Raw genomic sequence first — 14,813 nt, 5'->3', positions numbered from 1 at the left:
CCGGCACGCACAGGTCCGGGTTTCCAGTGCAGCGGAGAGACACAACGACAACAAAGCAGTTCAAGTTTCATCTAGTTGTCAACATTATAATGTTGGACACACGTTTGGAAGCCCGAAAAAGTCATATAGCCTACATGAGGGTGCACTGCATTGTCAACTAGCCTCCAGCACACTTACCATATTCAGAAATTGAAATACCGTGCTTGGATGCTGCATTCATTTGGTTGTCCGTTACTAAAATCAACACAGACATAGCTACATATATTTCTTAAGTGCTTATTACAGACAGCCCATGTAGGCCTACTATAAATAGCTGAGCTGTTTGAAATGTTATTGTACTCAGCCAGGAGGCACGTCGGGAGGGACTTTAAGGGCTTGTTTATGTTCCAGCTCCTCTTTCATTTTCATTTCATTTTAAGAAGCTGAATGACTCCACAGAACACCGAGACATTTCTGAGAGGACAATTGTGGATCCCTGATGTGAGGTGTTTTTATCATGATGGAGAAAATACTGATGATTCTGATCCTCCTCACGTCACTGACAGGTAGGTCTGAGAACATGAGCTATAGGTTGAGTATGTGTTTGTCTGTTTAGATGTGGTGTGAAATATCCAACATTCAAAGTACACTGATAAGCCTGTGGTGGTAAGTAACTACTATACTCCAGTGCTGAACTTAAGGGAACTTACGATCCATTTGTTTGTTTTTCAGTTTTATACTACTTTACCTATATGCTCTATTTCAGAGGGAAACATATAATTGCTTGTATTTATTTGACAGATGTACAGCTTTTACATAAATGACATAAATATCAAATTATTGCTCAAACCAGTGGATACCAACCCCGGGCTCCTCGTCAGCTAAAAGGATATTTTTTTCCAGACCTCATTAATCCTCTCACAACCCCTTAAATGTATCATGTGACTCTCGGGACACTTGAAGGTTGGGAACCACTGGACTAAACTAATTAAAAGTATCTAAAGCTAACTCTAACTCGACCAACTACAACAGTAAAATGATACTTACACATTGTTGCATCAGTATTAACAATATAATAATAAAAGGGGTTGTTGTTATGCGTAATGAGAACTTTTGACTCAAACATTTTGCTTTTAATACTTTTGCATTTTGATGGAGTTTGAACGTATAATACACATACTATACGTTCAAACTTGTAGGTGAAAAATACTGCTGCACTGGTACTTTGATTAGGGTCTTGAATAGTCTGTATTCAGACTCCTGTAATCAACAATCCTGCATTGTGAAATATCCACATGGTTATGAGACATGCCAAATAGCATACAAAGCTTTCTTAAGTGCTGAGTGCTCCCACAGATGATGACCAACTTCCCTATAGAAGAAAATCACAAGACGATTAAAGTCACCAAGAAATTGGGATGTGGCCGGATAGGCCTATAAGTCACCCAAGCTCAAAGTATTGTTTGAAAGGGTGACATGACTGTCCTCATCCAGCAGTAAAAAGTCAAATAAAAGTAAAATAATGTGCTGTACTTTGTAGAATTTGTAGTTTTTTTTCTTCTGTTGGTTGCCTGGCAGTAACAATAGTTGTACATAATAATATTAGTTCACATTTCTGACACTTTGCAGGTGTGTGTCACTGGAGAACCCCAGAGACATATTATGTCAAGGCAGGTGAGATGGTGGCGCTGTACTGCCCTCATGACAGAGGTTCTAGTCATAGTGATGCCAAAGTGATCTGGACCAGTTACACCACCCAGGAGATGGACCTGACCGACATGTCCTCAGCTGAGCAGAGGCAGATGGGGGTGCTGGTTTATGGGAGGAGCCTCGTGATTCCCAGTGCTTCCGTAAACCATCGGGGGAACTACTCATGCTCTCTGGGGTAAAGTCCAAACAAGTTAATAAACAGCATTCCTCTCTTACAAGGGAGCACAATTCCCAAAGAGCACGTTTAAACCATGTTTAGTTCCTAAGACTGACATTAAATAAGACTATAAAAGTTGCATAAATAGTTCAGGCAGGCAAATACATTTTTACCTCTAAGGGATTCTCTTGGCTCTCAGTTCCTAGAGTCCTTAATGAATGAGGTTTTACACTGGTGATTTCTATATATCTTCTTATATCTAATGAACGCAAAGTGTAGATGTTTTAAATATTTGCTATATTATAGAATATTGTAGGGCTCATATTCTGAAAGCAGAATTTGTTGATTGTTGTCTTATCTAACATCTGCAGTAACGTAAATCTAGTTAACCAGCTACAGCTTTTTTCCTTGCACTGAGCCTTTGAACCAGTTGCTTTCCATTATAATGAGCTATCTGCATCAAGAGATAAACAGGACCAAGAGCCTAAAGCCACGCTAGCAGCTCTGTGATGACGCTGCTTTGAGCTAAATGCTAACACTAACACGTTGATGTTAAGCAAATAGTGTTCACCACCTTAGTTTAGCTTGATAGAATGCTAACATTCGCTAACTGTCACTAAACACAAAGTACAGCAGAGGGTCATTACTTTTGCAAGTATTTGGTCATAAACCAATTTGGACAAATTGTAAAGTTGACCTCATGGTGGCGCTAGATGTAAACTAATGGATTTCAAGTCATCTTTAAGTGAACATGATTGTCTGAACTACATTTCATGGTACTCCATCCATAAGTTTGATAACCCAAAGACATTTCACTCAAACCCACAAGATGTAAAGTCAGAGGGAAACCATCCTAAGCGTGCTTATCCACAGCTTCATCCCTCCATCCACACGGTTGTAGTGTAATTTGGTTCTATGCAGCGCATCATTCTCGCTAAATGATACTAAAACTATCGGGATAAAGAAATGTCACACTGGCTAAGATTTAAAATTTGCATTTTGGAAACTGATCTTTTTTAGCTGTCTCCTCAATTCATGCATGATGTTTGAACTGTGAATGTGAAATCTTCATATTAACCTTATCTGTGATGACATGACAGAAATGCCAGCAGCCAGTTCTGGTTCAGGCTGATAGTATGTACAACACAGTCCAGAGAGTTTGAGAAGAGGACCCAGTACCCTCAAATATGTTACACACAAGAGGCCTGCACATTGAATTGTCCCGAGGCAAACGTACCTGCTGTAAACACGCCAAATATTACCTCCAACGGCATTATATGGCACAAGGTATGTAAACACAGCTGATTTTTTTTAGGCAAAAGCTGGTTTGCAGTGACTTCATGATTTTAAAAAACGTGTTTTTCGATCTTGTATTAGGGCGAGTCTTTGCCAAAAGACGGCTACTTCTCAAGTGTGGAAGTGAATGACCACGGTGAATACACCTGTACCAGATCCTACCTGTACTTTGGACAACTATTTAACATGACCTTTACAGTGCTGCTTAAAGTCAAACCAAAGGGTGAGAAAAAACGCTTTTTGGGTCTGTTTATTGTCATAGACTTCAATATGTTTTATTTGTGTGTTAAATGTTTGCTCTCTTTCCTGCACAGAAAAATCTAGAAAACCAATGATACGTTCACCACGCAAAAATGGTGTACTTAATGTAGATTTAGGTGAGTGTCAGTGTTATTGTGTAGTTACATATACACATTATCTTATAGCTTTAAAATTAACTTGAGTAAATTCTGCTTTTTCTAGGCGCAACAGTGGTGATTGATTGTGAAGCTGTCATGTATTCAGACTTTGACGAGGTGTTCTGGTTACACGGGAAATCAGAGGTGAAAATGAACAACAGCTTTCCTGTTTTCTACAATTACACACGGTAAACACTTCACACAACTGAGTCTGGAAGTGCAAATGTTATGTGTATCCACGTATCCACACACGCACATCATAGCTAACAGTCCTTCTGGATATATTCCTTCATGCTTTCCAGTGAAAATAATGCTGGAGAAATAAAGATGACGGCATCTCTAGTCTTCAAAAACGTGTCAGAGGAGGATTTATCAGAAAGTTACACCTGTAGTCTGGAATCTGTATCTGTATCCTCAAGCGTCACCATCACCTTGGCCCAAAAAGGTATACACGACTTTTATTTTTACTATTGTATATGGTTGTTGCCAGCAGTGTATTGTAAAGCTCAAACCAGATCAGCTGATGATGCTGGGATCCACAAAGTTGATGTCTATCTCTAATCCACACGTTCAAATTACATGGAAGTTTCATCTGGCCTCTGCTGCCTTAAATGATTTGTAATTTGAGGGGTTATTTGTCCCTTACGTCCCTACAGCTTCTCCCTCCTCCCTCTCCCTGGCTCTCGGCATTGTGGCCGTCGTGGTGGTGATTGTTGTTGCAGTTGTTGTTTCAGTGAAACTGAAAATGGACATCGCTCTTTTCCTGCGTGACACTTTTTGTTGCTGTCGCAGCACCTCAGGTGGGATTCATGTGTTTGTTATAAGATTTTTGTGTATCAGGTGCATATTGTTCTCTGCACTGATTTGTAAAAGCAGCCAGCCATGTTGTCTCTACCAAAGCTGTTTGTTTAGATGGAAAGAGCTATGATGCCTTTTTGATGTGTTACAGACACAGGACTAAATGAAGATGACAGAAATGGAGAGTGTTTTGGAAGAGAGGTTTGGGTACAGTCTCTGTCTTGCCAGGGAAAGGTACGACAATACTCTTAAAATAGAGAAAATCTACCTAAAAATCTTCATGAAATAAAGAATAATCTGAGCTCTGGTTGGTTGCAGCTGCAGCGGAGGCAGTGCTGGACTGCATAGAGCAGAGTCAGACGGTAGTTTTGGTTCCCTCCTCCCCAGATCCTGGTCCAGGATCTGGCCTGCTGAGTGCCATCCATGCAGCCCTTGTGGAGCGGCAGACTCGCTTGCTTTTCATCCAAACTGAGACAACAGAAGCATCGAGATCTGGTTCGTTACCGGAGGCCTTGCAGCTTCTTGGCGAGGCCGGAGACTGTGTCACGTGGAAGGGCATGAGCTCCATGTCGCATTCTTCCTCCTTCTGGAAGCAGCTACGCTATCACCTACCAGCCCCGCAGCAGGCATCCAAAATAAAGCTTTTACCTCAGACAACTACCCAGGATGATAACTGTTACAGGATTTAGTCATGTCTATGGTTTAAGTATATGTCATTATGTCAAGTCATACTGCAAGATGGTTGGCAACTTTCATACTATTTATAAGAGAGAGTTCATATTTAACATTGTTAATCATTATGTTTTTGATATTCTAACGCTTTCTTTGGATTTACAATCGACCCTAAATGTTTCTTTTCTCACTGGAACTATCTGTTTTCACTCATGATGTTCTCCATCCCTTCCTCACCTCCTTGTGTTATTTCCCCTACTCCTCCTTACATCCCAAAATGCCATGTCTTAGTGCAGTCTATTGTCTCACTGCCCGTACCTGATCAGCTCTTGGTGATTGGTTGAACACATCTAATTGAAGGAATCTGCCTTTTTCTCCCCAAATATTTTGACTTGTCATTATGGAAAAAACCCAGGCGTTTGTGTTTTTGTAACTTAGCAACCAAGAAGTCATGACAGTAACAGTGAGCCAGCATGCACAGTACCAGGACCCTGAAAACGAAGTAGCTAATTGGAAGTCAGCCATCATTGATTTGAGTTTTTAACACCTTTTCTTTCTCCCTGTGAAATGTCCAAATGTGTTCCGTGAAAAAGGCCTATCAGGTGTGGGCACTATGGTCACACGTCAAGATATTAAAAATGCACTTTTATGTTGTTTTTGTTTTACCACTCCTTTTAAACCTGCATTAATACATGTTTTTTTCGATATCCACAACATAGCATTCATGTGTAATGTGAAACGATGAGCTTTTTAGTCTTGTGTGGTGTACATTTTGCTGTCAGATGTTCTCATCAACTCCCTGAAGGCAGACACACTCTGATAAATCCACAAACACTAAACTGTTCTCAAGTTCTCAAACCACAACATTGTGAATATTGTAGAAACACGTTGTTTCTCAATGTTTGCTGAATAAGTGGACCATTGTTTGCACGATGAGAGCATTTTATGTCAGCTTGTTTGATGTTTTTCTGCCACCCAGTGGAAGTTTTTTTAGTTGAACAATTGTGATTTGCACTCACCCTTGTGACAAATACAAGTAATTTCCTGTGACTTCTCCACAATATATGATACAGGAATAATATTGGGTTTACGTACATACAGTTCCAAGATAGAATAGCCACAGAGGTAGAAACAAGGACAATGAGCTGAACAACTGAAATAAACAAAACTATTATGTACAACACGTGACCGAACGTTAGATATATATCTATATATAAAACGCAACAATGACCAACAACATGAAATGACTTTTTACAAGTCGAGTGTTCTGTAGATTTGACAAATGCAAATACATTTAATACATTGAATGGCTATTGTCGAAAAGTGCTGACCATAAATTCAAAAATATCAAAAACAAATATGATCCTTAAACCTGCAATAACAGATTATTTTGGCCACTTGGGGGCAGCAGAAAAAAAAGAATATAAGTTTCACGTATCACCTTTTTAAAGGGAGCGTTCCCCTCCTAAAGATAGACACTATAGTTCCTACATGAAATACTCACAAGGTCTGTGGAATATCTTAAGTAAACAGGTCATGATTTCTGGAAAGAGGAATTACTGTTGAGTCTTTCATATGTATTTTCTTTGGCGTTTAGACAACACAGTCTCACTCCAAACTCGTCAGATAACGCTGATTGGTCAGTGGCCCTTGGCATTTGAGATCGATACACTGTTAGCCCTCTGGGGATAGTTTTTCAACTTGTCAGGAGGGCGCATCGATATACGCTCGTTACATGCGTAGTGTCCTTTCAAAATAATCTTCTGTCTTCACAGGAAGTTAGGTTTCGGCAAACAAAACCGTTCAGTTTGTCTATGGACTGAGTAGCGGCTCATGTCATTACCAAGTGACTTACAACTCAGGTGACAAAATGTCAACGCTTACTGTAACTGTCACAGAGACGTGTAATTGAAATCTATTGAGTTTATATGGTACCGTATGTGGTGCCTCAAGGTATCGTAGTTCGTTATGTAATTCCGTAAAACAACGGGCCACACCCAGAGTTGGCGTGGGCATATGACCGTTGTGGGTCGTTTGCTGGTACAGAAGCAGTACCACAGATCTTGATCTTGATAGAGTTCACATTTATTATATATTGAAGAGTGAATTTACGACACAATATAAGTCATATTAATCTTGCAACCATTCAGAAAAGCATTAAAACCCCTATTTAACACTTTAACGTTTTTCCTCAGCTGTTCTAACATTGTTGAAATTGAATACTTGTGGATTTTAAATATTTCATAAAAAAACTGACAGTCTGAACTTGGCAACCTGTTTTCAAGAATGAAGATGTCATTTCAATATAGACACACGTGGGGTCGCTACTCTGTCTGGTTCGTGGAGCCATGTATTGTCTGGGACGTAAATAACGACGAAGAAGAAAATTAGGGAAAGTGACGTACTTCCTGTCTGACATGAAAATATTCCGAGTTTAACGTGCAAAGAAATAATTATATCTGCAAAGTGCGATCGTGTCGTGATCTAAGCAGAAACAAGTATGAACGTTATTATATACAGTCTATGGTGCGAACACAACAGCTAATTAACAGTTCAAAAGCAGAAATACAAAACGCTGGCATGAGAATGTAGAATAAAAATAATGGTTAGACATGAAACGCCCCAAAACACCTGTGATCCATTAACCATTAACCAGTATAATAATTAGTCCAATGGATTTGGTCGAAACGAAATGCTAGCAGGATAACGTAAACAATTGGGTAATGGGGGTGTCCCTACATACGTCACTCGGGAATTCCCATTGATTGAGTTGTCTCAGTTTAGGTGACAAAAACTACTGTTTTGGTATACACTAACAGTTCCTATGACACACATCAATGGCAGACGCCTAATGCTGAAGGAGATACAAAATATACTGGAATTAAATTAACCCATTCATTAAAATAAATGATGGGGGGGGGGGGGGGGGGGGGGCATTGTCTTTGCCCTGCATTGTAGGATACAGGGCAAATATATGTTGATTCGAAACGTATTATGTTGATTAATAACGTATGTATACGTCAAACACAAACGTAATACTTCTTCCACCATGTCAAAAAAGCAACAGCAAGTTGCATATATCTCAAAAGTACTGATACTCTTTGAATCATCCCTTTGCTCATCATGTCCAATGACATTCTAAAATCCACTTTCAATGAAATCCAAACCTAATTTCTATCTCATCAGCGCAGCTCTCTTTGTCTGTCCTTCTTCCTCTCTGCTTTTATTCTATTTTCCCTGCTCTCTATTATCTTTTATCCATACTAAAAGCATCCCTGTTTAGCCCTGTTGGGCTTACCTGCAGCCAGTGTCTTAGCCTGCTCTAAACCCACAGACTATCGCTCCCCAGCCAGGAGGAAGATTGAATCATTGTGAACTTGTTTCATTTGTCCAACTTCGACAGAGCGAAGTGAGAAGTGAGTCAGCCACATTGTTTCCTCTACTTATATCTGAAACTGCCTCTGTGTCCCTGCCCTTTTTTCCAGAGCGAATATCTGCGTGGTTCCAACTGTCAGTGCGGATGACACAAAACCACAACAACAGGGAGGTTGTATGACTTCAAGTTTCGTTTCTCGTCATTTATCATGGAGAGAAATGATCAACAACATTACATATCACCATAACACTGATTGTGGAGATCATGTCTTGGTAGGAGAAATTCAACGGTTGCTGAGCCTATACTGCGGTGGCAGCAACGATGCTCTTCCTTACGTTTGACTTTTCATCGTCACCCAGTTGTGGTTTCACATGATTGTGGGAAATGTGCAACTCGGCCACACTACGGCTCTAACGACGCTCTTGTGTGTTTTGTTGTGCTGCGCTGCGAGTTATCATGATGGTGGAAGTACATTTGCTCCCTCTGTTCTTCCTCCTTGCATCGTTATCAGGTAAGAAAATGCTCTCAGGTTGACTGTTCCCCCTTTAACACTCAACTTGATATGTTGTTTGAGATTACATAGACAGACAGACAGACAGACAGACAGACAGACAGACGTGAATCTTTCAGAATGATGCCACCTTTATTATGTAATTGAATTACTATTATTGATGCATGTGTAAAGCTGGTAAATGTAGGGTTATTTTGTGATTACATTCTATAATTTTAACCTGAATATGCAAAATAACTAGTTACAAAAGTTATCAAATAAATGTAGTGGAGTAAAACGTGCAAGATTTGCCAAAGTAGTATAAGTATAAGTATGAAGTAGCATAAAATGGAAATATAAGTTCTTGAGTAAATGTACTTGACGCTGCATGGGCAAAACCACTGAAAGATAATGTAGTTAGTTATATTATATTATATTAATAATTAATATAACACTGTTTCTATACGCTGTTGCATGCAGATGGGATCATCATAGATATCAAACGTTGTGCAAATGTTTAAATACATTGGCTCAAATCTCCTTGTTTCTTTTGTTGCACTGAACAGTGCTGACTCATTTTCCTTCACACTGAAGTCACAAGACCAAAATGTACTGAGAAATTAGGATGTGGTGAAGAGCCCCCACTGTGCTTTTATAACGGACACATCCACTAAGCTCATGCTGTTCCACAAATGATCCAGTACGAGGCACACCAAATGTATCTGTCAACTTTCTTTAAATAGCAAATCTGCATGACTGATCAGAGATATTCTCTGATAGGTTGACAGCAGTAAATTGTTCATTCACAGATATCTGGACTACGAGATCAAAACCCTTTCAATCCCTGGCAAAATGAAACTAAAGTATTTTTGTCCCACTTCCAGTCATTGGCCCCTTTAAAGTTTGATATAAGCTTCATATATATATATATATATATATATATATATATATATATATATATATGCGCCACATTTTCTGTTTTAAACAGGACCATTCAAATGCAATCCTCACTTAAACAGTGGGCTGGATGCCAGATCTCCTTTTGGTTCTGGTTTAATTGAAAAAGCCTCAGGCCAGTTCAAGTTATAGCTTTAAACACTTAAAATGAACTAAAAGTTGTGACACTCATTTGCAGGCGTGTCTCGAACCACAGAGACATATGTCAAAGCAGGTGAGCTGGTGGCGCTGTACTGCACTCATGGTGATGCCAAAGTGATCTGGACCAGTTACACCACCCAGAAGATGGACCTGACCAACATGTCCTCAGATGAGCAGAGGCAGATGGGGGTGCTGGTTTATGGGAGGAGCCTCGTGATTCTCAATGCTTCTGTCAACCATCGGGGGAACTACTCATGCTCTCTGGGGTGAAGTCCAGTCACATTGAAACACATGGTTATTGTTGTAAATTGAAGCAAAACACTACAGAACTGAGGTTTAAGCAACCAAAGTACTTGGTTCACACGGGAGAGAGACAAACAGCAGTCTCCGGGGTGATAGCCCTGTGTTCTTTTAACCCATCCACCCTACATCCCTACATGGACCGCCGCAAACTCATTTGAAACTATTTTGCGTTACGTCAAAAGCAGACGTAATCGATGACATTATACGTTTTCTTAGACGCAAATTCACAATGCAGTTTTATTCTATGGGAACGTCTGGGACTGACATGTTTGCAAGCTCCTAAAACCAGATGTAGAATTACTCTTTGGTGCTTTGGAGATGAATTTAGATGTACACTGAATACATAAGGTGCTGTTTTTTTCTCAGTCGAGTTGCAATGATTTGTGAGATTACAGTACTGAATACATCTTTATGGCTTTATACATAGCAAGCTATAGGTAGTGTCAGACAATAGCCTGATCCCATGTCAGGGGATGCCTCCTTTGAAGTCTGCATTTTCAGAATCAGAATCAGCTTTATTAGCCATGTATGCGTGGACATACATGGACTCCGGTTACACATTGCTCTTATCGTACATACACACATAAAATATATACAATAAACAAGAGAAATATAAAAAACAAGGACATTAAAGACAACAAAGTAGAACAGAGAAACTAAGCATAAACATTTAACATTTAAGTACTATGTACAATATAAATATATATTGAAGAATATATATGAGCATAAAGAACAACAACAATGACAATGGACAATGGATTCGGGATATTAGTGCAGAAGGTGGTAATAGTGCAAATAGTGCAAATGAAGATGCAGTATGTCTGATTAATTGTTCATCAGAGTAACGGCCACTGGAAAGAAGCTGTTCCTGTGTCTGGTGGTTTTGGCGTACAGAGCTCTGTAGCGCCTACCAGAGGGGAGGAGTTGGAACCGGTTGTGTCCAGAGTGTGATGGGTCTGCAGTGATATTTCCAGCCCGTTTCCTGACTCTGGAGGTGTACAAGTTCAGGATGGGAGGCAGGCTGGAACTAATGATCCTCTCTGCAGACCTGACAATCCGTTGTAGTCTGTTTCTGTCCTGTTTGGTGGCCGATCCAAACCACACAGCGATGGAGGAACAGAGAACAGACTGGATTTTAAGACCAAATACATCATGATGGGACAACACAGCTCCGTTTCCTGAATGTGGAGAACATGAAACTGTTCACAATGAATTATCGTCAGTAACTTGTGTTCTGGAAAAACAAATATTGAGTTTCATTATACCAATACTTTTTTTTTAACCAGACTTGTTCTTTGATGACATGACAGGAACTCCAGCAGTCAGATCTGGTTCAGGCTGACAGTTTACACAACACAGAGAGAGAAGAGTTCCCAATACGATCAAACATGTTACACACAAGAGTCCTGCACATTGAATTGTCCCGAAGTAAACGTACCTGCTGACACCCCGGAAATTACCAGCAAAGACATAATATGGCACAAGGTATGTAAACACAGCAAAACTTTATATATAATATTTCAGCTCCAGAGATTTGGGCAGGCGACCCCTCGGATGGGGACTTCTGATTGCCTGTTTTAACACATTTGTTTAACAGATCTCTATATATTTAATTTTCCCCAAAGCATACCATAGTTTTGAGGGAATGTGGTGTTTTGTCAACATTTAAGGCTTGTTTTCATTCACTTCATGCTTTTAAAATTCAGCTTAATTTTCCATCTTGTAGGAGGGCGAGTCTTTGCCAAAAGACAACTACTTCTCGATTGTGAAGAAGAGTGATCACGGTGTCTACACCTGTACCAGACCGTACATGTATTATAGTCAAATATATAACATGACCTTTACAGTGCCTCTTAAAGTCAAACCAAAGGGTGAGAAAAGAGCAGTTTTTTCCTTCATATGGATGTCTTCATATGTTGGGGGGGAAGATGTAAAGTGTTTGGTTTTTTTTGCATAGAACAACCAGCGAAAATCCCAGTGATCACTTCACCACACACAAGTGATGTAATTTATGTAGATTTGGGTGAGCTTCCATCTTGTATCGTGGACACACACACACACTTGGATATACTTTCAAGCATTTACTCTTTTTAAATTACTGCTTTTAAATCTTGTGTAAATTCTGCTTTTTCTAGGCGCAACAGAGGTGATTGATTGTGAAGCTGTCATGTATTCAGACTTTGACGAGGTGTTCTGGTTACACGGGAAATCAGAGGTGAAAATGAACAACAGCTTTCCTGTTTTCTACAATTACACACGGTAAACACTTCACACAACTGAGTCTGGAAGTGCAAATGTTTAAAGTGGCCACATAAACACTCAACGCATACACAAAAAGCTTGTCTTTCTCACTTTTCTTTCCATTCCAGTGAAAATAATGCTGGAGAAATAAAGATGACGGCATCTCTAGTCTTCAAAAGCGTGTCAGAGGAGGATTTATCAAAAAGTTACACCTGCAGTCTGGAATCTGCATCTGTACCCTCAAGCGTCACCATCACCTTGGCCCAAAAACGTACGTAAGATGGATGGACAGACCTAATGTGTGTTCAAGAACCTTGCCTTAAATCTTAAACCTGTTCAATCTACTTGTGTAGTTATACTTCTGGAGTGGTGCTGCCACTAACGATTATCACGTTTGAAATAATGAATGAATCGTTTAGTCTTTAAAAAAGAAATTCAGAAAAGCCTTTTTGAGCCAGCTTTCATTCAGATTCAAGTGACCACTACCATTAATGAGTGTTTAAATGAACATTTTAATGCATTTATTCTCGCTGCTGTTTTCCCACAGCTCGCCCGCCTTACGTTCCCTTGGCTCTCAGCATTGTCTGCGTTATGGTGGTGATGGTTTTGACAGTCGTTATCTATGTGAGGTTCAAAATCAACATCTCTCTTTTCCTGAGAGACACTCTTGGCTGCCATAGCAGCACCTCAGGTGGGATTCATGTTTTTGGTTCATTGTCGCTAACAACTCATGTTTAAGAGTTACATACTGTATCTGGACGTCAGACAATATGACAGAAGTGACAAAGCTGTTTCTTGTTTGTTGTTGTTTGTTTAGATGGAAAGAGCTATGATGCCTTTTTGATGTGTTACAAGAGCGACACAGACGCAGGACTAAATGAAGATGACAGAAAATGTCTGGAGAGTGTTTTGGAAGAGAGGTTTGGTTACAGTCTCTGTCTTTATGATCGTGACGTCTTACCAGGGAAAGGTACGTACGTAAGACATACTCTTAAAATAGAGAAGATCTACCTAAAAATCTTCATGAAGCAATGTATAATCTGAACTCTGGTTGGTTGCAGCTGCAGCGGAGGCAGTGCTGGACTGCATAGAGCAGAGTCGGACGGTGGTTTTGGTTCCCTCCTCCCCAGATCCTGGTCCAGGATCTGGCCTGCTGAGTGCCATCCATGCAGCCCTTGTGGAGCGGCAGACTCGCTTGGTTTTCATCCAAACTGAGACAACAGAAGCGTCGAGATCTGGTTCGTTACCGGAGGCCTTGCAGCTTCTTGGCGAGGCCGCAGACTGTGTCACGTGGAAGGGCATGAGCTCCATGTCGCATTCTTCCTCCTTCTGGAAGCAGCTACGCTATCACCTACCAGCCCCGCAGCAGGCATCCAAAATAAAGCTTTTACCTCAGACAGTCTAGGATGTTATGGCATGCCAAAACGAATAGCTTTCATTATATCTGTTTTCAGCATATGACTTACAAACACTGTATATCAAAAATACCTACTAGGGGAAGACATTTACTGCTGAAGACTCATAATTCTTTTCTTTTTATTAACATTTAACTTTGGTGTCAACGTAATGTAATATGTAATGTGTCAATGTAACATCTTGCATTGTTCAGTTGCCCTCCACATGTTCTCTTTTTAGTATGACAACTGACGCAAAGACATGTAAAATGATTGTGAATGTAATGTAAAAATGTAAAGTTGCTTCTGGTTGTAACATCAGTATACACTGCTACTACTGACATATCCAGAAAGTTGAGGTGTTGCCTTTCACAGGGGCTCATTATTACAATCCCCGATGTAAATTTGAATGTAGTAACTGGATTTCTCTTTTTCATTTTTAAACATTTCTTGCAGGTGTTCTGTTTTGTGTCTCCCTTTTCACCTGATTTTGATCATATTAAAACGCATGCTTGCATGAATCTGTCTGTTGTTCTTAAAGGAACTATGTTTGCTACCTTTTGTATCTCCAATTGGCAGTGCATTCTACTCATTCAGTACTTGTATTTGTTTTGCTGAAAATCATGAAAAATACAGTTTCCTTCCACAACACAGTAAAATATTACACAACACCACTAAGATTTAACAACTCTTCCGTAGTTCACATAGGAAGTGGTATGCAATTCACAGGAACACAATATTAGAGCAGTTTCTTGTGAAATCATCTTCAAAGACGACCAAACAGGAAACCGTACAACCTACATCTACATGTCCTGCGAAAATGTTGCAGCTCATGTTGAGGGAGATAATAAGCAAAAACCAGTGACGATGACAAAATACCAAGAAATCCAGGTGTGGTTAT

General features: G+C 39.9%; 1 protein-coding gene across 1 annotated transcript; it reads left to right on the top strand.

Annotated features, from left to right (window-relative positions):
- The first annotated feature begins 453 nt into the window (after positions 1–453).
- On the top strand, positions 454–14,405 carry LOC306697199 (interleukin-18 receptor 1-like). Its single transcript, XM_079160971.1, has 19 exons — positions 454–545; positions 1,609–1,864; positions 2,947–3,133; positions 3,224–3,365; positions 3,457–3,519; positions 3,605–3,728; positions 3,843–3,985; positions 4,197–4,340; positions 4,490–4,572; positions 8,496–8,520; positions 10,012–10,240; positions 11,588–11,762; positions 12,004–12,148; positions 12,235–12,300; positions 12,413–12,536; positions 12,647–12,789; positions 13,066–13,209; positions 13,336–13,488; positions 13,580–14,405. Exons 1-19 carry the CDS (start codon positions 497–499, stop codon positions 13,921–13,923), a joined length of 2,739 nt encoding a protein of 912 aa, XP_079017097.1. The 5' UTR covers positions 454–496; the 3' UTR covers positions 13,924–14,405.
- The last annotated feature ends 408 nt before the right edge of the window (positions 14,406–14,813 follow it).

The sequence above is a fragment of the Pholis gunnellus genome (assembly GCF_910591455.1).
Source record: "Pholis gunnellus genome assembly, chromosome: 1".
Lineage (NCBI taxonomy): Eukaryota > Metazoa > Chordata > Actinopteri > Perciformes > Pholidae > Pholis > Pholis gunnellus.
The sequence above is the reverse complement of the archived record's forward strand: the minus strand, read 5'-3'. Positions and strand labels throughout refer to the sequence as shown.